General features: G+C 45.4%; 1 protein-coding gene across 5 annotated transcripts in view; it reads left to right on the top strand.

Moving 5' to 3' along the window:
* MATN2 (matrilin 2) overlaps positions 1 to 26,305 on the top strand; it is a 135,753-nt gene that overhangs the window by 11,233 nt on the left and 98,215 nt on the right. For all 5 annotated transcript variants that reach the window (XR_014309447.1, XR_014309448.1, XR_014309449.1 and 2 more), the window contains exon 2: positions 941 to 1,110. Coding sequence is in view for 2 of the 5 variants with exons in the window: in XM_082722798.1 (XP_082578924.1) it covers positions 966 to 1,110 (145 nt within the window). In the remaining 3 variants the exon portion in view is untranslated. The remainder of the gene's footprint in view (positions 1 to 940; positions 1,111 to 26,305) is intronic.

The following is a 26,305-nucleotide window of genomic DNA, read 5'->3' as shown; positions in this document are numbered from 1 at the left end:
TATATCGCCTATGCCAATACAGAAAATGGGTAAAGGCAGTGCTGTCCTGGTAGACATGGTTCCTTTGGTTCTAAGTCCCCTTGCTCCTGGGGGTACCTAGAGCTCAACTCAGAGTTAGAGTTCTTTACGCACCTGTGAGCTTCCTGCTTAACACTGGGTTTGATCCTATTCTCTGGTCCCCCAGCGCCTTTGCTCATTTGCTTGTCCCCACCTCCCCATGTGTGCCAGGCACTATGCTAAATGCTTCAGTTACATGTATTAACTCACTCAGTTAACTAATAGTATCCCATATTCCCACAAGGCTTGGGAGGTTAAGTAGCTTGGCCAGGGTCTTAAAGAAACAGTTGGTGAGTGTCAGAGTTGGGATTCAAAGCCAGGAAGTTTGGTGCCGGAGTCCAGGCCCTTGCCCACTGTGTACCATGCTGCCTCTTCACTTTCGTGTGGGGGAGGCAGGGAGGCAGGGAGGCTCGCTATGGGATGCTACCTTGTGTCCGCCGGACCTGAATGCCTTGGGAATTTATATATATTTATTTGGAGGATACCCTATTATCAGACTGAAGGAGTAATGGTACTTGGAATCTTCAGATATACTTTTTCCTTTTTCAAATCCAAGATATAGAATATGATTGTAAACAATTGATAATAAATAACTAAAGAGAAACCTGAGGTTAGGTTTTTTTTTCCTCCTGTCAAGTTTTCCATTCAGTCTCAGAGAGAACAAAATGATGAAAAATTTTCATACGCTTGCCCTGCTCAGAGTATTCAAGAACCTCCGAATGGAAGTTCCTTGGGTTCTTAAGGATCAAACACATAAATGACATGTTAAGGACAAGGGGCACGTTTGATACTGAAAAGGTGGCACAGCGGGTCTGCAGCGCCTAGAGTTCAAGGAGACCTGGAAATCTCACCCTGCTCCCTTCTCCTGTTGTGTCTGTCACAGCCTTCCCCTCCTCCTCTTCTCGAAGATGGAAAAGATGCTGGTGGGCTGCTTTCTGTTGGTGCTTGGACAGACCCTTCTTCTCCTCCCCACTGAGGCCAGGGAGCGGCCCCCCTCGAGGTCCATCTCTAGAGGGAGACACTCTCGGACCCACCCCCAGACGGCCCTCCTGGGTGAGTGATCGGGGCTCTGCCTCTGAAGCAAGCAGGAAGAGGGGCTTATGGGCGGACCTCCTGACCGGGGATGGACACATGTCAGTAGGGAAGCGCTTTTATCCCTGCGTTTTGGGGGATGGGGTGGGGTGGCAGAGGGAGTAGATCTCATCGGCAATGAGGGCATGGGGTTCTCAAAATGAAATAGAAACCCTTCTATTTCAGATCCTTCCGTTTAATCTGGGGCTCATGACTTTTCTCCAGTATGCAAGGAAAAGATCTGAAAAGGTCAAGGAAAAGATCTGAAAAGGTCCTGGTGGTACTTCTCTGAACAAAGGTGTTAGGAGAGTTTTTAATTGGATTTGTCCAGCTAATCCATGTTAATAATGCTCCCCTGCATGGTAGCGTGGGAAAACAAGTAGGTGGGTTCATGGAAGGTGGGAGCAGACTCAGAAGAGAGATGCGGACACTGTGAATGGAAACAAGATATTTGGAGTAGAAAATATCGGGATTCTCTTATGGACATGTTTTCTTCAGGTGAATTTTTCTCTTTCTGCAAGAGAAAGGAGAGATCCTAAAAACATACAGAGTGTGGATAAACGGAGCTGGTTGTAAGTACAGGCTCTGGCAAGCCCAGATGTGGAGGTAATAGGAAGGTTGGCCAGTGGAAGAGAATGGGTTTTGGCATAGATCTGGTACTTACTACGTGCGTATACTTAGGCGGTGTAGTCCCTCTGAGGTCAGTTTGCCATCCATAAAAATGGGAATGGTAATGCTGACCTTGGAATATTTTTGTGAGGAGAAAATAAGTTAAATGTAAACTCTAGGGAGGCAATGAGTGATAGCTTTATGACAACTGTTGTTCTATGAAGTTCTCGGAAGCTGTGTTTTATAGCTTGGTGGCCAGCTGGCAGAATTTGACCCCCTCTGAAGGCTATTGAGAGAAGCGCCCTACTGCCTGCTTGCCTCAGCATTCAAAATTATAATCAGAGACCAGGGGAACCCCCAAACACTCTTTTATTTTTTATTTTTTTAAATTTATTTTCAGCATAACAGTATTCATTGTTTTTGCACCACACCCAGTGCTCCATGCAATCTGTGGCTTCTCTAATACCCACCACCTGGTTCCCCCAACCGCCCACCCCCCACCCCTTCAAAACCCTCAGATTGTTTTTCAGAGTCCATAGTCTCTCATGGTTCACCTCCCCTTCCAATTTCCCTCAACTCCCTTCTCCTCTCCATCTCCCCTTGTCCTCCATGCTATTTGTTATGCTCCACAAATAAGTGAAACCATATGATAATTGACTCTCTCTGCTTGACTTATTTCACTCAGCATAATCTCTTCCAGTCCTGTCCATGTTGCTACAAAAGTTGGGTATTCGTCCTTTCTGATGAAGGCATAATACTCCATAGTGTATATGGACCACATCTTCCTTATCCATTCGTCCGTTGAAGGGCATCTTGTTTCTTTCCACAGTTTGGCGACCGTGGCCATTGCTGCTATAAACATTGGGGTACAGATGGCCCTTCTTTTCACTACATCTGTATCTTTGGGGTAAATACCCAGTAGTGCGATTGCAGGGTCATAGGGAAGCTCTATTTTTTATTTCTTGAGGAATCTCCACACTGTTTTCCAAAGTGTAAGAGGGTTCCAACAGTATAAGAGGGTTCCCCTTTCTCCACATCTTCTCCAACACATGTTGTTTCCTGTCTTGCTAATTTTGGCCATTCTAACTGGTGTAAGGTGGTATCTCAATGTGGTTTTAATTTGAATCTCCCTGATGGCTAGTGATCAAACACTCTGTTTTGAGAGGTTAAAATCTTTCACTAAATGTTGGCCCCAAGATATCGGGCCTTCTTGTCTTTAGTCTTCTGAGAATGTGTTTCCATAGTGACATCAGCAAAAGACCTTTGCAGATGTGGCTTGGACTCTGGCATGTCTAGTACACAGAAGGGCTTTTTAAAAAACAAATTCAAGATAATAAACGTGTATGTGTACACACACACACACACACACACAGAGGGGGAAAAAAAAAAACACTTAAAATGCCTGATTCGTATGGCACCAGCCACAACTGCCCAGTTGGGTCTCTTTCTTTCTTTTTATTTATTTATTTATTTGTTTGTTTGTTTATTTATTTATTTGACAGAGAAAGAGAGATCACAAGTAGGCAGAGAGGCAGGCAGGGGTGGGAGGAAGCAGGCTCCCCGCTAAGCAGAGATCCTGATGCAGGGCTCCATCTCAGGACCCTGAGATCATGACCTGAGCCGAAGGCAGAGGCTTTAATCCACTGAGCAACCAGGAGCACCCCTCCCCTCAGTTGGGTTTTTGATGGGGCTTTCAGAATGAGCCACCACACACTTAGCTGGAAAAACAAACTCCTCTTGGCCCCAAATTCCTTCTCCCCCCGACCCACACATACTGCATCTTCCCTAGCTAGCTGTCAGCATTCATTGTCCTCTTTGTCACCCCAAGCTCAGGCTTTGAAGTAGAAACCCCTCGTTGTCTGAAATCAGCCCCACATCCAGTATTGCCTCCTATTCCTCATTTTGCTGGAGAATGTGCCAGAGACAAAAAGGATGGAACAGGGCGCCTCTTCTCACTCCAGAGAGTGGCCAGTGGCCACTCCCAGGTGTGCTTGGAGGGCTGCTGGACCTGTGAATGTGATTGAGAGAGAATCATGAAACCGGAAGGCAAAACCACAGCTTTGGCCTGGATTCTAAGTGTCATCTGCTTTTGGTCTTCCTTTGACAGGGAACAAAGATGCAGAAGCCACATTCACTGGAGTCCTTGTCCCAATACTTGATTTCCTCTTCATTCTCAGGATATTGTATCTTCCCTCTTATGGGCGTTTGCTTTTCTCAGCTTTTTGTTTTCGATGTTCTAAACATTGCCCAGGCACATTTCACTTTTATGGCAAATCATTGTGTCTGTATTGAACGCATACCCTGGGTGACTTATTTCACTAGTTACTTACTTGCAAGGATATCTCCAAATGTTTTTTTTTTTTTTTTAAAGATTTTATTTATTTATTTGACAGAGAGAAATCACAAGTAGATGGAGAAGCAGGCAGAGAGAGAGAGGGAAGCAGGCTCCCTGCTGAGCAGAGAGCCCGATGTGGGACTCTATCCCAGGACCCCGAGATCATGACCTGAGCCTAAGGCAGTGGCTTAACCCACTGAGCCACCCAGGCGCCCCGGATATCTCCAAATGTTTTAACAGAGAAACAGAATTGCTTCTTAGGTTAATTCCTCATTTGAATGTTTTGATTAAAAAAAATTATACTGTATGTCTAAAGTCAAATCAGAGTTCCAGTAACAACTTGAGCCAATTAAAAAAAATAATGCATGTATGTATGTGCCCCACTTATGAATGTTTGCAGGCAGCCCAGGCGGTAGTCTGGGGTGATGTGTGTCCTGTGGGCTTATCTTCTACGTCCCTCATTCATCGAGTTCTGCTGTGTGGCAGACATTGTGGGTTCAGGAAGCACAGGTGTAATGGGGGAGACAGACATGGACAAAGATCGTTAATTTGGTGCATTGATGTGCAGCAGAAATTACATTAGCTAACCTACAGCCCCATGCGGCCTGCCGTTCACTCGATGTAAGGCAGTAAGTCTCAAACGTTTTGGTCTCAGGATCCCTTTTCAGTAAAAAATTATTGAGGACCTCGAAGATCTATTGACATTTACTGGGTCATAAGCTAAAGTGGAGAACTTAAAAAAAAAAATTCCTTAATGAGTTAATTAATTTAAAAATAGCAATAAGAGACCCACAACATAACCCCTAACGTACATATAAATACTTGCATAAAAAGCGACCTTTTCTTAGTTAAAAAAGAATGGCACTCTTCTACATTTTTGCAAATCTCTTCCGTGTCTGGCTTAAAGGAAGATAGCTGGATTCTTACCTTGTCCATTGAGTGTGTCATGAAATGTTTTGGTTGGACTACATGAAGAAACTATGGCCTCCTGCAGATACGTAGTCTGAAAAAGGAAAAGCATTTTAATTTCCTTTTCATGTAATTGTGGATATTCTTCTTTGAGATAACACCCAAACTTGGCAAATGGTGGTTTCTTAAAGGTTAGCTGCAATGTGGAAATGAAAACCACATCAGCAAACTTTTCATGCTCTGTATACTCATTGGAAAATAGTAATATAAAAAGCAAATATTCGGGCGCCTGGGTGGCTCAGTGGTTTAGGCTGCTGCCTTCGGCTCAGGTCATGATCTCAGGGTCCTGGGATCGAGTCCCGCATCGGGCTCTTTGCTCGGCAGGGAGCCTGCTTCTCTCTCTCTCTCTGCCTGCCTCTCCATCTACTTGTGATTTCTCTCTGTCAAATAAATGAATAAAATCTTTAAAAAAAAAAAAAAGCAAATATTCGTGCTATTATGGGTATAGTTCTGACCTCATGGGCCCTTTGAAGGGATCTCAGGGACCCTCAGGGACCCCTAAACCACCCTTGGAAAATAGCTGGTTTAGGGCAGCGTTCCTGGTGAAAGCAGAGCTCCTCGCTGAGGGACGAGCGGGTGGGAGCACTGAGGCTTGAGCGTCAGGTGGGACCCGGTCAGGCCCTGGAGGACTGCCACACCATGAGGCGGGTGGTGTGAACCGGAGACAAGCTGGAGGAGGGAACCAAATCACTGAGGGCCGGGGTCTCCAGGGCTCCAACAAAGAGTTTGGGCACGGGTAGTGATCACTGCTGACCCGCTTTCCATTCTCTGTGCCGTCTGGAGAGCCTCAGCCTTCCTGGGCCGTGGCAAAGGGCAGGGAGAGCCTCTATGCACAGGCCACCAGGAGAATGAAGGAGCCCATTCTCCAGCTCCAAGTCCCTTCCAGGCGTCCAGGCTAGCGAATGGAGTCGGTGCTGCAGGATGGGCTGTACCCAGAGTGTAAGCCAGCGAAAGCTTCCAGATTCATCCCTCTGTCCTCATTCTTTATCAGCGGCGCACATCCCCTCCCAAACTCCCAACTCCTCCTTAGGCTCCCTTCAAGGTGGGGTGCACCAGAAGTCACGTTGTCTCCACCCCAATTACTGCCTCCTTTGCTTGTGCACAGTTTTTCTCTTTACTCTATCACTGCCTTATGGGGGCAGAGCTGTTGCCAGGGGAACCGCAGGATTCTTATCAGCCTTTTGGAAACCTTAACCCTTTGCCCAAACTCCCACTCTACTGGACTCCTCCCTCCTAGAATGAGAGTCCACAAAGTGTCTCCACTTCTGTGGGCTGGCTCTCCCTGTTTTGTTTGCCTTCTACAAGGTCTTGTTGACATGCATGTTCTTTTCTAAATTTACCAACCTCGCTCATTTTATTTCTGCTAACCTCGAAACCTCTTCCCTTCCCTGTAACAGATACACCTTTGGAGCAATAGTACCCACACAGAGTTCGTGTTTGTGATTTAAGAGAGAGCGTTTTAAGTGGAAGGTAGAGGTTTTCAAGGAGGCTAGCCCCATAATACGGTTAAGGGATGGGGGAGCTGAACCCCTTCTTCCCGATGCACCCCCTCTACTCCTGCCAGCATATACTCTCTAGGGAAAATTCCAGAAATCAGGGCTACAGAATTCAGTGAAATTTCTTCACAACAGTTAATTTGCTACTTAAAAATAAAGCTAATGGAGACACTCCAAAAACTCACCATATACAGCTCCAAGTTCTGTTCCTTGGAAATCACAGCACTTATGAGGGACTTATTTCCATTCCTACATACATTTCTAATGAAATCTGACATCAAAATATTAGTGAGAATGCAATGTGTTTCATATAAGGACCTGAAGCCTGCAAAATTAGCAACATGCCCGAAGGAAGGGGCCAGCCAAGAGAATTGAGTTTAAGAATGTCCTACTCTCTTGCCAATGGAGGTTTTTGCCTAAGTTGAAAATAATTAACGTTTTCAAGGGTTGGCTGCCAGTAAATGAATTTCAGCGTCCTAAAACAATCCTCCGAACTGACACATGTTGGCACTCTCAATGAGGGAAGAACAGCAGATGCCACAGGCCGTCAGAGTTTCTGGCTCCTGGAGAGAGAGACCCCTTGAGGCCACAGGCTTTATATTCCCTGGAGCCACTTTATCACGATTTGAACTTTTGTCTCCTTCCCTGAGCTTTCAGGGGCTTTGTTCGGCCTCTTTCTTCTACCTGGAATTTCTTTCCTTAGCCAAGGCCAGTGATCAGTCAGGGCCAGTCCAAATGCCACTTGTCCCTCTCACAGTCAGGCAGGACCCTCCTGGGATGGGCCACGCCCCCTACGGGTCCTCTGCTAAGTGGTCGACCCTGTCTGCCTTATCTTCCAAGGGGTCAGAGCGGCGCCTACCCAAGATGGATTCCTACTCTGGATATTTTTTTACTTGCCTTGTTTTTACCACCAGACTATAAACCTTTGAAGATCAAGACGGTTTTTCAGGTCTCAGAGCACCTCTGGGAGGCTGCTCTCAATTTCGGAGCCCCTGCTGGGAGTAGGACCCTGCTAGCTCATTGAATCTGAGAGAAAAAAGATGAAGCACTGCAAGGTGGTTATTGGTTTATCTCATTTTCAGGAGAGGAAGCCTACGCTCAGAGAAGCTAAGCAATTTGGCAAGCTTGTCAAAACTTCTGCAAACCCAGGAAGAAAAGGTGCCCATTCCCACCCCATGCCTCTTAGGGAGAAGTTGCATGGCTTAGGGAAGGTGTGTTTGAACAAAGGAAAAGGCACCTCACACTCGAGCTTGCTCCCTGACCAGGAGTTTCTGAGCAAACCATGAAGTGTCCATCCGTACTTGGACATGCTGCTGCTGCTGGTTCCCTTGGGGTCTGTGGACCTCAAGCCCTGGTGCTGGGTCCAGCCCACAGTAAAGCTCGGTGCTTGTTGAATGACTGAGTGGATGAGACATACAGGTGGCTGATTTCATCCCTACGTGGACGGTTGTAGTCTTGATTCCACTTACGCTTAGCAGGTGACGTTGGGCAAGTCGCTGGGTCCTCTGGTTTGTTCATCTACCAAAGGAGGTGGTTGAAGTCAGTGATCTTCAGGTCTCATCTAGGATGTGATGACAGATCTAAATTCCTGTGCCTTCCTGATGTCCCTTCTCTGGCTTCTGTGGTTGAACCTCCCAGTGCAGTCCTTGGCTTTCTTTCACTTTCTGCAGGTGGGAGAGCCAAGGGGGAACCATAATCTGGAGGCTAAGGAGGGTTTTGAACCAGAAGAGGTGGAGCAGTAGAATCAGGTAGGAGGCTGGGCAGCAGCATCTCCCCCCTTTTGTTTGTGACTTGTTTGTACCTAATTCTTCTCTCGTCGCCGACTGGAAGCGGCAAGGACCAAGTAGGGGAGAGGGGGCAGGACAGCGGGTGGGGTGGAGTAGCAGGATCAGAAAGGGAGGTAGAGGGGACAGTAGGAGCACAGGGGGTTTGATTCAGTAGGTCTGAATTGGGAACCTGAGAGGTTGCCTTTCTGGAGCTCTCCATTGGAAAATCACTGTAGAAGAGAAATCTAGAAAGTGGGGTCAGGGGGATGGGCAGGAGGAAAGGATTTTAGGAGGAGATGCTGTGGGGCATGAGCCAGAAACACAATGCAGGGGTGAGTAACATCTGTAAGAACACTGTAGTCGGAGAGTATCAACTAACTGACTTGTAGGCTGGGTCCACCCCATCTGAAGCTTTGAAAATAAGCTGCTGGCAGTTTTCTCTCCATGGGGAGTTGGTGAAGGGGTCCTCCTCCCCGCCGTGCAGGGAGCCAGCCTCTTCTAGCAGATGGATTAACACACAGCTAAGCAATCCAGTGGCTGGTGTGTGTCTTTGTTATCAGATCTGATTATAAAAATGAAGGGCAGAGCTTATCAGATTGTTTTCACTATAGCAGAGGCTTTTCAAAAGTAAAGTCCTTTGAAGTGCCATCACACCCCCTCTTCAGCCCTCCAGTGTGCATCCAGGCTATTCAATGGCAGCTAGAAACAAGGACTCAGGTTGGGGGGGAGGGGCTGACGTGGCTGCTGTTCAGCCCAGATGCATAAAATGATTCTCTCCCTGCCTGTGCTCGCTGCTTCTTGTACAAACCAGTGTCTCTGTTAGCATTCATGTTGAATAAACTGTATAAAACGAATTGTGAATTCCTATCTTGTAATTATAATGGAAGAATTAAAAAGAAAAAAAAAAGAAAGAAAGAAAAGCCTACTATGTGACTTCCAATAAGTTACAAAGCCTTCCTAGACAGGGGTCCCCCGGGGTGGCGCAGTTGGTTAAGGTTAAGCATCTGCCTTTGGCTCAGGTCATGATTTCTGGGTCTGGGGATTGAGCCCTGCATCGGGCTTCCTGCAGGGCAGTGAGTCTGCTGGTTGGGAGTCTGCTTCTCTCTCTCTCCCCCGCTGCTTATTCTCTCTCTCAAATAAATAAATAAAATCTTAAAAAAAAAAAAAAAAAAAAAAGCCTTCCTAGCCAGTGAATAAGTAACTTGACCTTTTTTTCTCCTACAGATTCTCCTGTCTCCCCTTCTTTCTTCCTTTCTCTTCTCTCTTAAACCCTTCATCCTCCTCCTTTTCTGTAACTCTCCTTTCTCTCTCCCTCTTAAATCTCTCCCTCCCTCCCTTACTTCCTTCTTCAGTCCCAGGATGTTTTATCCTCAGCTTGCCCATGTGTTTGGTCTGTGTAGTGCCGTCTGTGAGGAGGTGGCAGTGGGGAGCACCCTCCCTGTGGGTGACATAGCCTCTCTTCTTTTCTTTCCTTGATGGCTTGTCCTGTCCGAGGGCGGGCACCCGATCTTACCCCTCTGGCCAATCACATCCGAGGTCTCCCTAACTGATGATAATAATTAAAGTGATGATAATGAGGGCTGTCTTTTTTTGAGGGGGGGGGAGAAGCATCTCTATGTGTCAGGCACTGTGCTAGCACTTCACACGTCATTCTGTATTATTGTCCCCACTTTACAGATGAAGAAACTGAAGCATAGAGAGGTGAAATGTCTTGCTCAAGGTCAGTCACCATTGAGCAGCGGAGGAGGGATATGAGAACGCAACAGGCTTTTTCTTCTGTTCAAATCCTTTTCCGCAACCCTACCTCTTCTGTTCTGTCCCACCCAACTGGACTCATCTTTCAGGGCTCACCGGAAGCACTCCTAATCTTCTTAGGTCAGGATTTAATACCCCAACAGTGCCTTCCCCCAGCAGGCTCTATGTCCCAGCGAGGCAATTCTAGGCTGTGCCACGATTGGCTGTTTCATCGTCTGTGTGGAATCTGCAGTGACCGGTAACATGCCAGGTCCACAGCGGGGACTCTGTTAACACCTGGAGGAGTAAATGAACGAACAAATGAGCAAAGAGGAGTGTCTAGTGAGGCGCCGCCAGGGTGGTGAAGGTTTCTGAAGCCAGGGCATGTGGAAAAGATGTGAAACACCTTAGGATGTTTAGCTTGAAAAGGTCGAGGGGCTCTCTGAAGGCTGTGTTACAGAGGGGTCCAGGCTTGTTGTCAAGACCTCACAGAGGCAAGGAAGAGCTAAACACCCATGCTTTCAAGGAAACAGGTTTTCCTTCCATGGGAAATTCTGTAGCCCAGGAAGGAAACAGTTTACTTCCTTGGGTTTCGGGGATGCGGAAAGCCTTGTGTGGTTTTTATTTTTTATTTTATTTTATTGTGAAAAATATTTTATTTATTTATTTGATGCAGAGAGAGAGAGAGAGATCACAACTAGGCAAAGCAGCAGGTAGAGAGAAAGGGGGAAGCAGGCTCCCCACTGAGCAGAGAGCCCGATGGGGGGCTCAATCCCAGGACCCTGAGATTATGACCTGAGCCTGAGGCAGAGGCTTAACCCACTGAGTCACCCAGGCGCCCCCTCTTGTGTGGTTTTAAAATAAGCCTCTAATCTGTGAACCCTCATGGTCTAGGATTCTATGGAGTTGCCTGCAGAATTAGGAACTGAACTAGGAGATAAGAACTTTCTCTCCTACCAAAGGAAAAAAAAAAAAAAGCTAAGTATTTTCTTTCCAGGAACAATCTGCCATAGGAGCCTTTCCAGTAACAAATTTTAAGCAAGAGAGAAACTGAGAAATTTTTAGTGACTGGCAACATATAGTTTGTTGAATCCCTGAGCTTCATTTTTGGCAATGTTAATTGAATGAATGAAAAGAATGATTACAGGTTAATTGTTTTTGCTTTTTTGGTTAATTCATGTACAGCTTGCAGTTGTGAATGTGACTAGACCTTTACTTTGAGTGGCTTAATAGCCATCTTAGAGCAGGTGTTTTTAACTTAAGTGGGACATTTTGAGGGTTTTTTTTTGCATTAATTTTATCTTCTTCATTTAAGTTATTCATTCTTTTTTTTTTTTTAAGATTTTATTTATTTATTTGACAGAGAGAGATCACAAGCAGGCAGAGAGGCAGGCAGAGAGAGAGGAGGAAGCAGGCTCCCTGCTGAGCAGAGAGCCCGATGTGGGGCTCGATCCCAGGACTCTGAGATCATGACCTGAGCCGAAGGCAGCGGCTTAACCCACTGAGCCACCCAGGCGCCACCAAGTTATTCATTCTTGATTAAAATCTTTTTCTTCCTTAACATAGCAATCCAGAATCATCTACAAATTTGATAAAATGCTTTCTTATATCTTTCTTCATGTCTCCCCTGAAAATATTAAAAGAACATTTTATATTCTTTCGAAATGATTAGAAAGAATAATCATCTTTATTTTAAAAAGTTCATGTTTAAATATTTCATGACCCCTAGATACTGGAATTATAAGAGGAGCTATTTCAGAAAGTCTCCTGAGTGATCAACCCATACATATTTCATGTATTCTCAAGAGGAAATACAGAGACCCGAGTTGTCTATTAGTTTCTTAGGGCCGGCATAACAAAGCACCATACACTGGGAGGCTTAACCTCCAGACATTTGTTTTCTCACCTTTCTGGAGACTAGCAGTCCACGATCAAGGTGTTGGCAAAGTGTGGGTTTTTCTGAGACCTCTTTTGCCGTCTTCCAAAGTGCTGCCATTGCCCCATGTGTCCTCACGTGGCCTTCCTTCTGGACCTGTCTACCTCCACGTTCTCTCTTCTTATGAGGACACCAGTCAGATCAGAATAGAGCCCACCCTGATGACGTCATTTGACTTTAATGACCTCTTTAAAGAACCCATCTCCAAGTACACTCACATTCGGAGGTACTAGGGTTTAAGACCTCAACTTAGGAATTGGGGGGGATGTGATGCAGGTCCAAACAAGTTGCCCTGCTCTTCACTGTCATCATGGATGACAATACGTCTTCTCTGACACATTCCTGAAGAGCTTCTTTCTCCTTTCTGACTTACCATGTATTCCCATTTCAAGTTGCTAGAATGTTGCAGACATATGCCGGGGAAGCATGTTCAAAGAGACTCCAGAGGTTTCTGAGTCCTTAGATGAACATGGTGGGTTGGGCGACCGACTTCCTAGGGCTGGAGATGGGAAACGAGTACAGCGTAGCCAGGATGTGAAGCCAAGTCCGAGTAAGACTTTTCAAGAGCCAAGAATGAGAACCACCAGCTCAGAACAGCCTTCTTTCAGTATATCCAGAGGAGACTGATTTATAGGGAAAGATGAAAGGAGAGCCATGTGTGTATTTTGGCTTCACAGAGGACGGTGGGGCCGGGAAAGGGGGAGGAGGGAGAAGTTATCGTAAGGCCGAAGCCCAGCCAAGGAGTGAGAACATCAAAGAGGGAGCTGATGGCCAGATGTACAAGGAGCTGATGCAGGGGAGAAACAAGGAATGTAGGCATCTGATGACATGGGCTCAGGGCCAGGAGGGACCTTTGGAAAGGCAGGATGCATTACGTGCCATGTGGGGCATTTGGACCATGAGAATCCTGGGGAGAATGAACCTCAAAGGTCTTTAAAGTCAGGTTGGCCCATAATGTAACTGTGGAGGAATCCAGTCCAGAGGGCTCAGAGCTGGCAAAGACCGTGAGAGGCTGCTTTCCATCTCTAGCTCTTAATTCCCCCGCCCTGACCCTAAGGCTTGTTCCAGTTGATGGGATCCATTCACTGAAGGAGTATGACCTGAGAATCCCCACGTTACAAGAGCTGTGCTGGGCCAAGTGAAAGATGCAGAATCCTTCAGTGTTTAGGACTCACTGCTGGGGTAGCCAGGGAAGCATGCCCTCCCCTTACAGGTACTATTTATCCAGAAGTGTCCAGAGGGCCAGTGTTCCTAAAGCTGTCCTGTATGATGGTCCCGTCTACTGAAGGAAGCAGGCTCCTCCACCCTCTTGGTCCAGGCAAACTTGAATTCATCTCCAAAATGAAGAGGACTAGAAAAGACATCAATTTTACCTAGCTATTTTTCTGTGCCCAAATCGTTTAGCTCTAATACGTTATTTTTTTGTTTCATGATTTGCCTCAGTTTTATCATTCATCCACTCATTGAACAGATACACCTTGAGGATCTACAGTGGGCAAGGCCAGGATTGTTTCAGGCACTGTTGGTATGGCAGAGTCCTTTCTGGACCCCTACCTGCCATGCTTTGGGGTTTGAGGCAAATTCCCTAGTTGCAGGCAGCACAGGAAAATTGGTATGGGATCCATGAGAGATGGCCTCTAGGGCCAGTGGGACTCACTCATAAAACCATCTGGGCCTGATGCCTTCTGTAGAGAGGGTATTTCTGACATCTAATTCGATTTTTTTTTTTTAACAGTCATGAGTCTTATTGGGGTTTCCTTTTTCTTCTCGAGTCTATTTTGGTAATTGGCATTTTCCTTAATTTGTATTTTCAAATCTATCGGCATACATACAAAATACAGGTCATAGCACTATTTAACACAGGGCATGGTATTTAACAATAAGTGCTCAGCGTTTTGTTCCCATAGCTCTCAAAACTCCTACCAAAATTCTGAGGGAACACTGAGACCTGGGGGCTGATGTGCCAGGTATGGGGGGAAGAAGTCTTCTCCATTGACTATTAGGTTTCTCTGGTAATACCTAGCCTTTGTTAAGAGAGCTCTACAGGTTTTGAAAGCATCTTTTGCTAGCCTTATCTCCCTTTTCTTCACAGAGCCTTTGAGAGGTAGATTTGATGACAGTCTCACTACAGATAAGAAAAGATCTGATCAGAGATGTTAATTTATTGATGATGTAGAAATGAAGCCATTCCTAGATCACATCGGTTTACCTAGAGAGAGCTGAGAGGTTTTTAACCCCAGGGGCCATGGACCAACAGAGTCTTTAGACAGACTTCATTGGGCCTATAATTTGGATTGGAAAAAAATCACATACTTTTTCACTAACCTCTAACTGCAGCTGAGCATTTCCATCTATTATGATTGTAAACCACAAACCACAGGAGAAACAGCAGCACCGTGTCACCAAAGGAAACTGCAGATGTCTCCATGGTGCATCATGGACTCAGCAGAGATATTTAAAAATACCGTTGACATGCAACACTAGTTAGGAGACCCCCCCTTTTTACCTTGTTATTTATTTATTTTTTTAAGATTTTATTTATTTATTTGAGAGAGATGCAGAGGTAGTGAGAAAGTACATGAACAGGGAGGAGGGGGGAAGGGGGCCTCGATTCCAGGACCCTGGGATCATGACCTGAGCCAAAGGCTGACGCTTGACTGACTGCATCACCCAGGTGCCCCAACGACCTTGTTACTCAATATTATTTTTGAAAGTCCATACATTACTACATCCCCAACTTTTAAATAACTTGATAACTGAAATTCAAATACTTGGCCTCCTTTCTTACCCTTTGCATTTACTTGTCTATTTATTGTGGTAATTGAGACGCAAAGCATAAGATGAACCATCTCGAACATTTTGAAGCGTACAATTCAGCGGCATCAGGAACACTCACGTCGTTGTGCAGCCATCATCACTGTCTATTTCCAGAACTTTGCATCATCCCAAACAGAAACTACCTGTTAGGAAGGACCTCCCCATCTTCCTTTCCCCAGGAACTTCTTTTCTACTTCCTGTCCCTATGGATTTGCCTATTCTTAATACTTCTTATAAGTGGAGTGATAGAATAGTGGTGCTTTTGTGACTTTTGTCCCTTAGTATAATGTTTTCACAGTTCATCCATGTTATAGCAGGTGTCAGAACTTTTTCTTTGTGGCCGAGTAATAGTCCATTATATGTGTACACCACATTTTCTGTCTCCATTCATCTACTGATGGACACAGATTGTTTCTACATTTTGGCTATTGTGAATAATGCCGCCATGAACATGGGCAAGTGTCTGTTTGAGTCCTTGCTTTCAATTGTTCTTGGCTATGTATCAAGGATGAAATTGCTGAGAAATATAGAAATTCTTTTTTTTTTTAAAGATTTTATTTATTTATCAGAGAGAGAGATGGGGAGAGAGCGAGCACAGGCAGACAGAATGACAGGCAGAGGCAGAGGGAGAAGCAGGCTCCCCGCCGAGCAAGGAGCCTGATGTGGGACTCGATCCCAGCACGCTGGGATCATGACCTGAGCCGAAGGCAGCTGCTTAACCAACTGAGCCACCCAGGTGTCCCAGAAATATAGAAATTCTATGTTTAACTTTTTTTTGAGAGAGAGGGAAGGAACACAAGTGTGTGAGTGGGGACAGAAGGTGGGAAGAAAGGCAGAAGGGCAGAGGGAGAGGCAAAGAGAATCTGAAGCAGGCTCCAGACCTAGTATGGAGGCTGATCCGGGGCTTGATCTCACGACCCTGAGATCATGGCCTGAGCCAAAATCAGGAGTCGGATGCTTAACCAACTGAGCCACCCAGGTGCCCCATCTACATTTAACTTTTTGAAGAACTGCCCAACCAAATTGCACGGTGGCTGCACCATTTTACATTTTCACCAGCCATGCACAAGGGTTCCAAGTTTTTTGTATTTTTCCAACACCTGTTATTCTCCATTTTTTAAATAGTAGCCATCCTAGTGGGTGTTGCATTTTATGTCAGGCATTTAACAAGTTTATTCGGAAGAGGGGTCATGGGCTTCCCCACACTGCCATGGAAATCCTTGGTACAAATAAATTTTAAGAAATGAGGAAGAAGGAACCACGGCCCAGAGATACTGTTCCTTGTTCAAGGTGAAGTGATTCACCAGCAGCACCTACGGCTTAGGACCAAGTCACCTGGGGCTCAGAGGAGCCCTTTTCTCCTCCTACTACATAGTGTCTTCTCATGTAGACATTTGCCCCAGCCAGTGGTCAGACTGAGTCAGGGCTGGAACAAAGCCATCAACCAACCAGCCACTGAAGCTGAGGTGAGCCACAAACACAGACGAGACAGACATTATCCCTGTCCGCAAACCGCTGTCACGTAAAACTACCACACATAACCAGAGCAGCTAAATCTTTATTCACTCAACAAACACTGAGTGCCTTGTGTGAGCTCAAACTCCATGTTTAGTTTCAGTGTCTAGGGGGTATCCACAGGGACACTCCTTGGAGATGCTCGACTGATAGTTTGGTTTACAGGTTAAAGTTCAAGAAGGGAAAAGAACCTTGCCTATGTTTCCTTTAAACACAGAATGGTGTCCTGAACTGTCATTTCTTGATTGGGAGCCTCCAGCTCTTCAGAGAGCCCAAGATGGCTTCCTTTTTCCTAATGATCCTCCTGTTTTCCTACAAGCTTCTAATCGACTGTGGCTCTTGAATGTTCCCGCACCTGCCACTGCACTTGTCAGCTTGGTTTTAAAAATAACAGTAGCTGCCTTTTAATAAGTGTGAATTCTGGGTTTCCACTGTGTGACCATGAATAAGTAACACAATCACCCTCAACACCTTGTCTCCCTTATAAAACAGGGATGATAATCAGTGGGAAAGAGGACACAAGGAGACCACGCAGATAAAAGTTTGGCATGGAGTCTGGCGCAGAGTAAGCCTTCAATAAACGCCTGTTGTTGTTATTGTCTATTTTAAAATCTATTCTTAAAAAACACTTTGTACATTGCAAAGTGGAATTAACAGAGCCCACTCTACTGTGACATCTTTAAATCTAGGAATTAGGTCTTTTCATCTCTGGGTCTAAAGCATCTGGCATTGTAACTTCTCAATACATGTATAGTAGGGTACCTGGATGGCTCAGTGGGTTAAAGCCTCTGCCTTCGGCTCAGGTCATGATCTCAGGGTCCTGGGATCGAGCCCCGCATTGGGCTCTCTGCTCAGCGGGGAGCCTGCTTCCCCCTCTCTCTCTGCCTGCCTCTCTCTGACTACTCGTGATCTCTGTCTATCAAATATAGAGATCACGAGTAGTCAGAGAGTCTCTGTCAAATAAATAAATATATATATATATTTAAAGATTTTGTTTATTTATTTGACAGAGATCACGAGTAGTCAGAGAGAGGCAGGCAGAGAGAGAGGGGGAAGCAGGCTCCCTGCTGAGCAGAGAGCCCGATGCGGGGCTTGATCCCAGGACCCTGAGATCATGACCTGAGCCGAAGGCAGAGGCTTAACTGAGCCACCCAGGCGCCCCATAAAATATTAAAAAAAAAAGAAATGGTTCTTTTAAAAAAATACATGTATACTGAATGAATTGTGAGAGGTGACAATAATAGTAATTATTGGTATTATTAACTTGTATTTATCTATTTGAGCATCTACTGATTTAGCTATAAGACAGCATTTTTTTCTTTGAGGCTTAAATCAGATATTGGTCTTAGAGAAGAACCTCTACTGAGTTGATAGCATGAGCATTTTAGAAAATATGCACACTTAGCAGAAGAGTTTAATACATTTTATTTTTTTAAATGTCAAAATCTGTATAATCAGATCCATTCCTTCATACATGGCATACATTTTCATTAAGGAGGTGCTCTGCAGCAAGCTTGGTATCACTAGAGAAATCTCTGGATAATAGGTAGATTGCAGTTGGCTTAAGCTAACAGTGGTTTTATGAAAAGATATTTGAATACCTCACAAGAAGTATGGAGGTCAGTGATCCCCAGTCCGTGGCTGTGGCTCAGCTTTGTCATCGAGACCAGAACTCCTTCTAGCTTTTAGCTGTGTCATTTCAGGAGATCGGCATTCCTTCCTTAGGCTTTTGCCTTATAGTCCCAAGATGACTGCTGCAGCTCCAAACATCACTTTGTTCCATGACCACGGTCAAGTCAGGAAGAGAACAAAGTCAGGAAGAGAACATCCCTTGGTTTGCTCCTTTCATCAGAGACCAGAATCTTTTTTTTTTTTTTTTTTTTTTTAACATTTTATTTATTTATTTGTAAGAGAGTGAGAGCGAGCACAGGCAGACAGAGTGGAAGGCAGAGTCAGAGGGAGAAGCAGGCTCCCTGCGGAGCAAGGAGCCCGATGCGGGACTCGATCCCAGGACGCTGGGATCATGACCTGAGCCGAAGGCAGCTGCTTAACCAACTGAGCCACCCAGGCGTCCCCAGAGACCAGAATCTTTCCTAGAAATTTCAAGAGAGTTTCCCTTACTCCCCACTGGCCAAAACTGAATCAAGTGCTTACTCCAGCTACTGAGTCTGGATAGTGGGATAACCACGACCGGCTTTGTTCAGTAAGGACACCTTCCTGGTGGGGAGGTTACCTGCCCTTATGGAGCCCATGGCTGCCTCTTAGTTGCTTGAAATCTTAGGCAAATGGAGCAGAAAGGAGTGGGGGAGAGAAATGAATTTTTTTTTTTTTAAGATTTTATTTATTTATTTGACAGAGAGAGATCACAAGCAGGCAGAGAGAGAGGAGGAAGCAGGCTCCCTGCTGAGCAGAGAGCCTGATGAGGGCCTTGATCCCAGGACCCTGAGATTATGACCTGAGCTGAAGGCAGCGGCTTAACCCACTGAGCCACCCAGGCGCCCGAGAAATGAATATTAAGTAGTCAACCACTAGGGTTGTCTGCTGTACTGTGTTAAGCCATTGTCTTGAAAGTACACAAAATGGGAAGAGGGCAGTGATAATTAAATTGAAAGAAGAGAGGACAAGAAAAAGAATTACCCAAATGGTTGGTGCACATTAAAAAAACTAAAAAAGAATGTCAAAGCTGTAGATTTTATTACTGGGTTTTTTTTTATTTGTTTGTGTGTTGCGTTTGTTTTGTTTGCAGTTTAAGGATTGTATGATAAATAGAAATGTATTAGATGCAATTTAAATGTATTTAATGCAATTTAAAACTTGTGTAGTAAATGCTTCATGAATTTTTCTAGAAATCTTGAAACATAACTGACTGAAATCCATACATACTCTCCTTATTCTGTAGCAGGCTGAGATTGATCCTATAACCTCCATCCTTGAGTTCTGGTTTGGCCTCAAGAGTTAGAGTAAACATCCATCCCCAACTTTTAAACATTTTTAAAAACATTTTCTGTTATGAAAGTAACATGTGCTTATTTTTGCCTTGTCGTCTGTTGGATTCTTGGAGGTTTCTTCCCTGCAAGAGTAGATTTAATCCTATTTCTGTATAATTTTAGGAATATAAATATCCAGGCATGCTTCAGGTCTTTTTTCCCAGGACTAACCTTTGAGAGGTAAGAGGAGAGTTCTGAGAAGTCTTCAAGTTGGAGTCCGATGCTGGTTTCTCGCATCACAGATGCCTAGATATGTACCTATTCAGTCGTCCTTTCATCCATTCATCTCACAAAAAGAGTTGTGTCATCTAGCAGTGGAGGTCTTGGGAACATTGCAGGGAACAAAACAGGCAAAAATCCTCAACCTCAGGTCATGTATTCCAATAGAAACAGATAATAAAAAATAAATGAGTAAAATACGTAAGAGAGAAGTTGATAAATGCTTTGGAGAAAAGCCAGAAAGAGGGATAGATGTGCTGGGCGTGGGCGTGGGGAGTTTTAGATCGTGACCGGGGCAGGGGAGGCCTCACCCAGAGGGGGGGGTGCTTTCTACAGGCACCCGAAGGCAGGTGAGGGGATAAGTCACGGAATCCAGAATGTTCCAGGCTGAGGGAACAACTCGTAAGTGTTCAGAGTTGCAATGCCAGTGTAGTATTTCTTTGAGAAGTAACAAGCAGGCCTTTGGGGGGCCATGTCTAGGACTTTGTCTTTTCTCTGAGAAAGATGGGAACCATCGGAAGGTCTTAAACAAAGGAGTGAGGTGATTTCACTTGCCACAGAATCACTATGGCTGCTGGATTGAGAATAGTCTTTAGAGGGACAAAGAAATGCCAGGTGGGAAGTTAATGCCAATATGGAGGTGCAAGATGTTGGTGGAGGTGAGCATCTCTGGAGTGTAACAAAGAACTAAGAACTATTTTATTTTGTGGCAAGTTTCCTGAAACCTTTTTGAACAGTACCAGTTGCTGGGAATTTATGGATACAGCCTGTAGAGTATGCTACAGTTACAACTAGAGAGCATTAATGTCCTATAAAGTCATGCAGCTTGCACCCTTGTCTACTTGTAGTATCTGATTTTGTTGTTTCCTGTAGATTAATCATGAAAAGCATGAGGTCTAGCCTCAGATTCCCGGATTTAAATCCTGGCCCTACCAATTACTAACCATGTGACCTTGGGCAAATTACTTAAAACTCTCTGTGCCTCAGTTTTCCCACCTGTTAAATGTGGACAACAGGTTGTGAAAAATAAGGAGTTAATACATGTACAACATTTAGCATTGTATTGATAGATAACCATTGCTCAATAAATATTAGCATCATTATAGATATGGATATAACCGTTTATAAAGGTCAAGGAACAGTTCCATTTAACTTATTTAACACCCTGGTGTAAACTAGACCCAACTAGAACTGGAAAGGAACTGAGGTGTCATTTAGTCCAACCCTAGAGATCAAAGTGACATGGTCAAAAAAAGAGAAGGAGAAGGAGAAGGAGAAGGAGGAGAAGGAGAAGAAGGAGAAGGAGGAGAAGAAGAAGAAGAAGAAGACGAAGAAGAAGAAGAAGAAGGGGAGGAAGGAGAAGAAGAGGAAGAAGAAGAAGAAGAGGAAGAAGAGGAAGAGGAAGAAGAGGAAGAAGAAGAGGAAGAAGAGGAAGAAGAAGAAGAGGAGGAGGAGGAGGAGGGGGAGGGGGAAGGGGAGGGGGGGAGGAGGGGGAGGGGGAGGGGGGGAGGAGGAGAAGGAGGAGAAGGAGAAGGAGAAGGAGAAGGAGAAGGAGAAGGAGAAGGAGAAGGAGAAGGAGAAGGAGAAGGTGGTTATGTGGTTAATGTCATCTAGCTGATGGCAGAACAGGGATCAGAGCACGAATCTCTGGACTCCCAGTCCAGTGATTTCTGCATTACGCCATGTTGCTTCTGGACAACATTCAACATAATACCAGGTGGTAATAATAATAAGCATCATCATAACAACAATAAGTGAGTTTTTGACTCTTTGTGCCAGGTACCATTCTAAGTATCTTACACACATTAATTTACTTAATCCTCATGACAACTCTATAAGCCAGGTCCTTGTCCCCATCTGTTAGAAGAGGAACCTGAAGTTAGACAGAGCAGGTCACTTGCCCAGGATGGTGAGTGCATGTTGGTAGGGGAACGAGGGTGGCCCGAGAGTCAGCAGGCTACCTTACCATTATACTACGTGATCTATCCTCTCCATTTCTGGAATAGGGAAATTGAATCCAGTCTTGAAGATCCCTTTTCTGTTGTTTCTCTCTCTCTCTTTTTTTTTTTTAAGATTTATTTATTTACTTTATGGAGAGAAAGAATGAGCATGCATGCGTATGGGGAGGGGGCAGAGAGAGAGCATCTTCAAGTACGGAGCCCGATGCCAGGGCTGGGTCTCACAACCCATGAGATTGTGACCTGAGCTGAAATCGAGAGCCAGATGCTTAACCGACTGAATCACCCAGGGGCCCCCCTTTTCAGTTTCAAAGTATGCATACCCTAAGTACTTCGTGATTATCTGGTCTGTAACAAATACCATTTTCATTTGTTAAACACGCTGTCTTATTAACCAATCTTCATTTTAATGAGCAGCTGCAAGAAAGACTATTTGTAGAACAGCCTAGAAACCAAAGTCACCAAGGCTGTGAGGGATGCTTGAAATGTTATTTCTGGCTTCCATGGCAACCCTAACATAGGGCGTTGAGCTTCACGGAGTCGAGTGCACCAGCTGGAGTTGCGTGTTCACCCAAGCACTCTGAGTGATGAGGAAACAAAGAGCTGACTCAATCGTTTTCCTTTTGTCTAATACACCATCTCAGTGTATTTGAGGGAGTGGAGGTCTAGGCCAAGTTCAGGAAGGATGGAGGAGATGACGCATCAGATCAAATGGAGAGGCTACAGTTTCCAAAGGAACTGAAGAATGCCAGCAGTCTAGGTGCCTGGGGGAGTCCCCGTGGAGAGAAGGATGACAGGTTTCAGGGGAGGGCAAGAGAGTTGGCCCCGCTTCCACAAAGCTTGGGGCCACTAGCCCTTCAGATGAGTTTTGTGAAGAGGAGCATGCCCACTTATGTTTTCCTTTGTTCTGGTGTGTTTCCAACACTCCGCTGGAACCCGCTGTGAATGAGGGAGGTGGCAAGAAGGCAGACGTGTTGACAAGTGGCGGGGACCACTGGGACCAGTGCAGGAAGCAAAGCGCTCTAGGCATTTTAAACAGAAAACGATTTCGTTCTGCGAACAAGGCATTTACATAATTGTTGGAAAGATCAGAGAAGTGGGAGTTGGAACCATCACTTGAGAATTGGTTGCTGGAGGACACCTGGGTGGCTCAGCCGGTGAAGCATCTGCCTTTGGCTCAGGTCATGATCCCAGGATCCTGGGATGGGGTCCTGCTTCAGGCTCCTTTCTCCATAGGGAGTCTGCTTTTTCCTCTCCCTCTGCTCCTTGTGCTCTCTCTCTGTCAAATAAATAAATAAAATCTTAAAAAAAAAAAATTTATTGCCGGGATCAGGGTCCTGCAGCCACTATAACTGGATCTATGAAGCTGGTGAACAGATACTAGAACACGAAATCTGTCTTTCTACAGCCTTGCTTGCCAGTAGAAACAGCCTTCACTTTGTTTCCTGCTTTGTGGGTATATTTAATTGGTGGCGCCTCACAGTTACCCAGAACCCTAGCGGCAAGGGGGTCTGGGAAGTGGGTTTCTTGTCTTTCTCGTTTCTGCATAAAGGAAGACTCATGAAAGAGGTGGGAGTCGATGCCGAGGCCCAACTGACATTCAATCAATAGTTCTTTCTGAATTAACCAGGGTGAGCACTAGAGGGGAAGGAGTGGGGACCCAAGGAGAGATGAGTTGAGTTGGGAGGGCCCAGCTGCTGACCTAAGTTCTCTGCTCCACCACTGAAAGTCCTTCAGGTAGACTCACTCCAGGATTAGGTAGCAAAAGGGTAGAAACTCAGCTCCTAAAGATGAAGGAGTTGTCTTCAAATCCTCTCTGATGCCTTCTCTATTACTTTATACATGGAAGATACTAATTCACGTCTGAGACCAGGCTGGGTTCCATTCAAGGGGCGCGGGCCTGGAGGGATGGGTTTTGGGTTGGGTGAGGGATGAAGAAGAGTGAAGTCTGGGTTGAGGCAGGAGCCCTTCGGATATGTCCTGAAGGAGGATGATAGCACAGGTAAGACCCTTCAGGGGATTCCCGCTGGCTCCTTAATGAAGTTCAAACTTCTTCTTTCTTTTTTTTTTTTAATATTTTTTTTTCTAAGATTTTATTTATTTATTTGACAGAGAAATCACAAGTAGATGGAGGGGCAGGCAGAGAGAGAGAGAGAGAGAGAGAGAGGGAAGCAGGCTCCCCGCCGAGCAGAGAGCCCGATACGGGACTCGATCCCAGGACCCTGAGATCATGACCTGAGCTGAAGGCAGTGGCTTAACCCACTGAGCTACCCAGGCGCCCCTCTTCTTTCTTTTTTAAAGTAAGCTCTACACCCAATGGGGTCTTGAACTCACGGCCCCGAGATCAAGAGTCGTGTGCTCTACCAACTGAGTCAGGGAGGCACCCCGTGAAGTCCAAACTTCTTAATAGGAGGCACATGTGACCTTCCCTCTGTGGCTCTGTCATCCCCATCCTGTCCTTTAAGATCCAGCCAAGCCAAGCCCGCTGCAGTTACCCACGCACACGTGCCCCCTACTCCTTTCCGGCCTCCTGGTCTTTGCTCACACTGACCCCTTGCCTATAGCACCCACCCCCAACTCTGCCTGGCCAACCCTGCTCATCTGATAATAATAGAATAATACCATAAAATAATATAGCACCCATCAGCTTCTCCAGCAATCTCCCTGCCCATCGTCTTGGGAGCCAGTGTCCTCCTTTTGGTTCTTGTTGCTTATGTTTTTCATGAATCTTCTTTCAAAGGTTGTAAGCTCCTCCCAGACCAAGGTGGGTTCTCGTACCGTATCCCCAGCACCTAGCATAAAGAAAGGGGGGAGGGGGGTTGGGAGAAGGGGGGTGGGATTATGGACATTGGGGAGGGTATGTGCTTTGGTGAGTGCTGTGAAGTGTGTAAACCTGGTGATTCACAGACCTGTACCCCTGGGGATAAAAATATATGTTTAGAAAAAATAAAAAATTAAAAAAAAAAAATAAAAGCTGTATGTCTCAGTAACAAAAAAAAAAAAAGAAAGAAAAGAAAGGGGGCCCTTGGCTTAACTCAGCCAAACCAAAATGATGAGAGAGGTGACTCCAAGGAGCAACTTTGCCTTCGCTGGTACAGGGCTCTGGAAACCTTCCGCCCCTTGCCTCCGTGCGCACCTTCCTCTCCCCTTCCAGGGAAAGGCGTGCCACACTCTGCCCCAGGGCCCCCTTCTCCTGGCTAGTATCTCTCCCAGCCTGACCCTGCATTGCTCCTCACAGGTCTCTCTGCTCGCTCCTGACTTCCGTGAGCTGAACGCCCAGAAAGCAGAGGAGGCCTTTGCTCAATTTATTAAGTTAAAACGCTCCTGTGGGCTAAATGCCAGTTGCTTTTTTCAAGCTGCCTACGCTGTTTTTCACTGTGCAGAGAGGACAAATCACCTGTTCCCCAGTACTTTCTGTACTGTCTCGTACTGGGGGATGGGCTGGTTTTGAGTGTGTGTGTGTGTGTGTGTGGGTGTAGGTTATGATTTTTTTTTACAAAAAAAAATAATTAATTAATTTGACAGAGATCACAGGTAGGCAGAGAGGCAGGCAGAGAGAGGGGTGAGGAGGAGACGCAGGCTCCCTGCTGAGCAGAGAGCCCGATGCGGGGCTCAATCCCAGGACCCTTGGATAATGACCTGAGCTGAAGGCAGAGGCCCAACCCACTGAGCCACCCAGGTGCCCCTAGGTTATGATTTTAAGATATGAGGCATTTCTCAGTTTCAGAAAGGAAGAAAGACAGTGAGAGGGGTTTTGGTGGAGATTACCAAATTCACTCTGAACCAAATTCAGCCCAATGAGTTTTAAAACCATGGATGATTTCTGGGCTTCTTTATACATTTTTTTATAAATTGGGAGAAAACCTGTTTGTACGACAAACTCTGAGAGATGTGAGGAGCATTTTTTTTTTTTTTTTTTAGTGAAACTCTAGCAAACTGCTACCTTGCAAGGAAATTCAGTTCTTTGGAAACTGTTTTCTCCAGGGCTAAACTGGGGCAGCTTTCTCTTTGGCTTCTTCGCAAAGAAAATTGTCCAGGGTTCTGGAAACCACGGTTGTTGAACCTCATATGATGTCTTTTCTTTCAGCTCATGTTAACAGTTACGAAGGGAGACTTGGTGTGATGTGGCATGTTTTTTTCTTTTTTTCTTTCTTTCCTTTTTTTTTTTTCTTTTCCATTTTGCTGGCACATTGGTGCACACTCCCTAAGAGCCTTAGAGAGCTGTGTTCCTCAAGGAATTTATGACAGTCAGCAGGGACAACTGAAATTTGAGCTGGTGTCAATCCAGAATCCCTCCTTGTGACCCAAAAGATGCAAGATCATTCACCAGAACCTTCTTTAAAAAAGAACGACAACAATAAAAATCTCACTGTGACACTGGAGAGTATATTTTTGCATAAAAGCTTCCCGCTATGTTTTTCCACAGCCAGATAACATCCATCTCCCCCAGCCACACTCATCTCTGTCTGCCCTGCCAATGTTCTCCTTGGTAACAGCTTGGGAAAGTGTCTGCAGAGCAACCCTGACGGTACTGAAATTTCAGCTGCTGCCCTTGAACTTTGGTTCTGCTCTGAGGCTGTTGGAAAGAACTTACTAGAAGAAGGGTTGACATCCTGACCCTAGGTCATGCGTTCTTGAGAGAAGCATGTGGTATGTGGCATCTTGAGTGGTATCCACTGCTTTTTGCACAGCTCATTGGGACAAGCAAGTCCATGGTAAAGACCACACAGAAGGGAGGAGAAAACCAGAGAGGCTCCAAAGCCACTCTCTTTCCTTTTCCCCAGCTGTCTTCTACCTTTTTTCTTCCTCAACCAGGCATTCAAAGCAGGGTAAATG

This window comes from Mustela nivalis (genome assembly GCF_964662115.1).
Source record: "Mustela nivalis genome assembly, chromosome: 2".
NCBI lineage: Eukaryota > Metazoa > Chordata > Mammalia > Carnivora > Mustelidae > Mustela > Mustela nivalis.
Note: the sequence above shows the minus strand (reverse complement) of the source record. Positions and strands in the feature narration are given on the sequence as shown.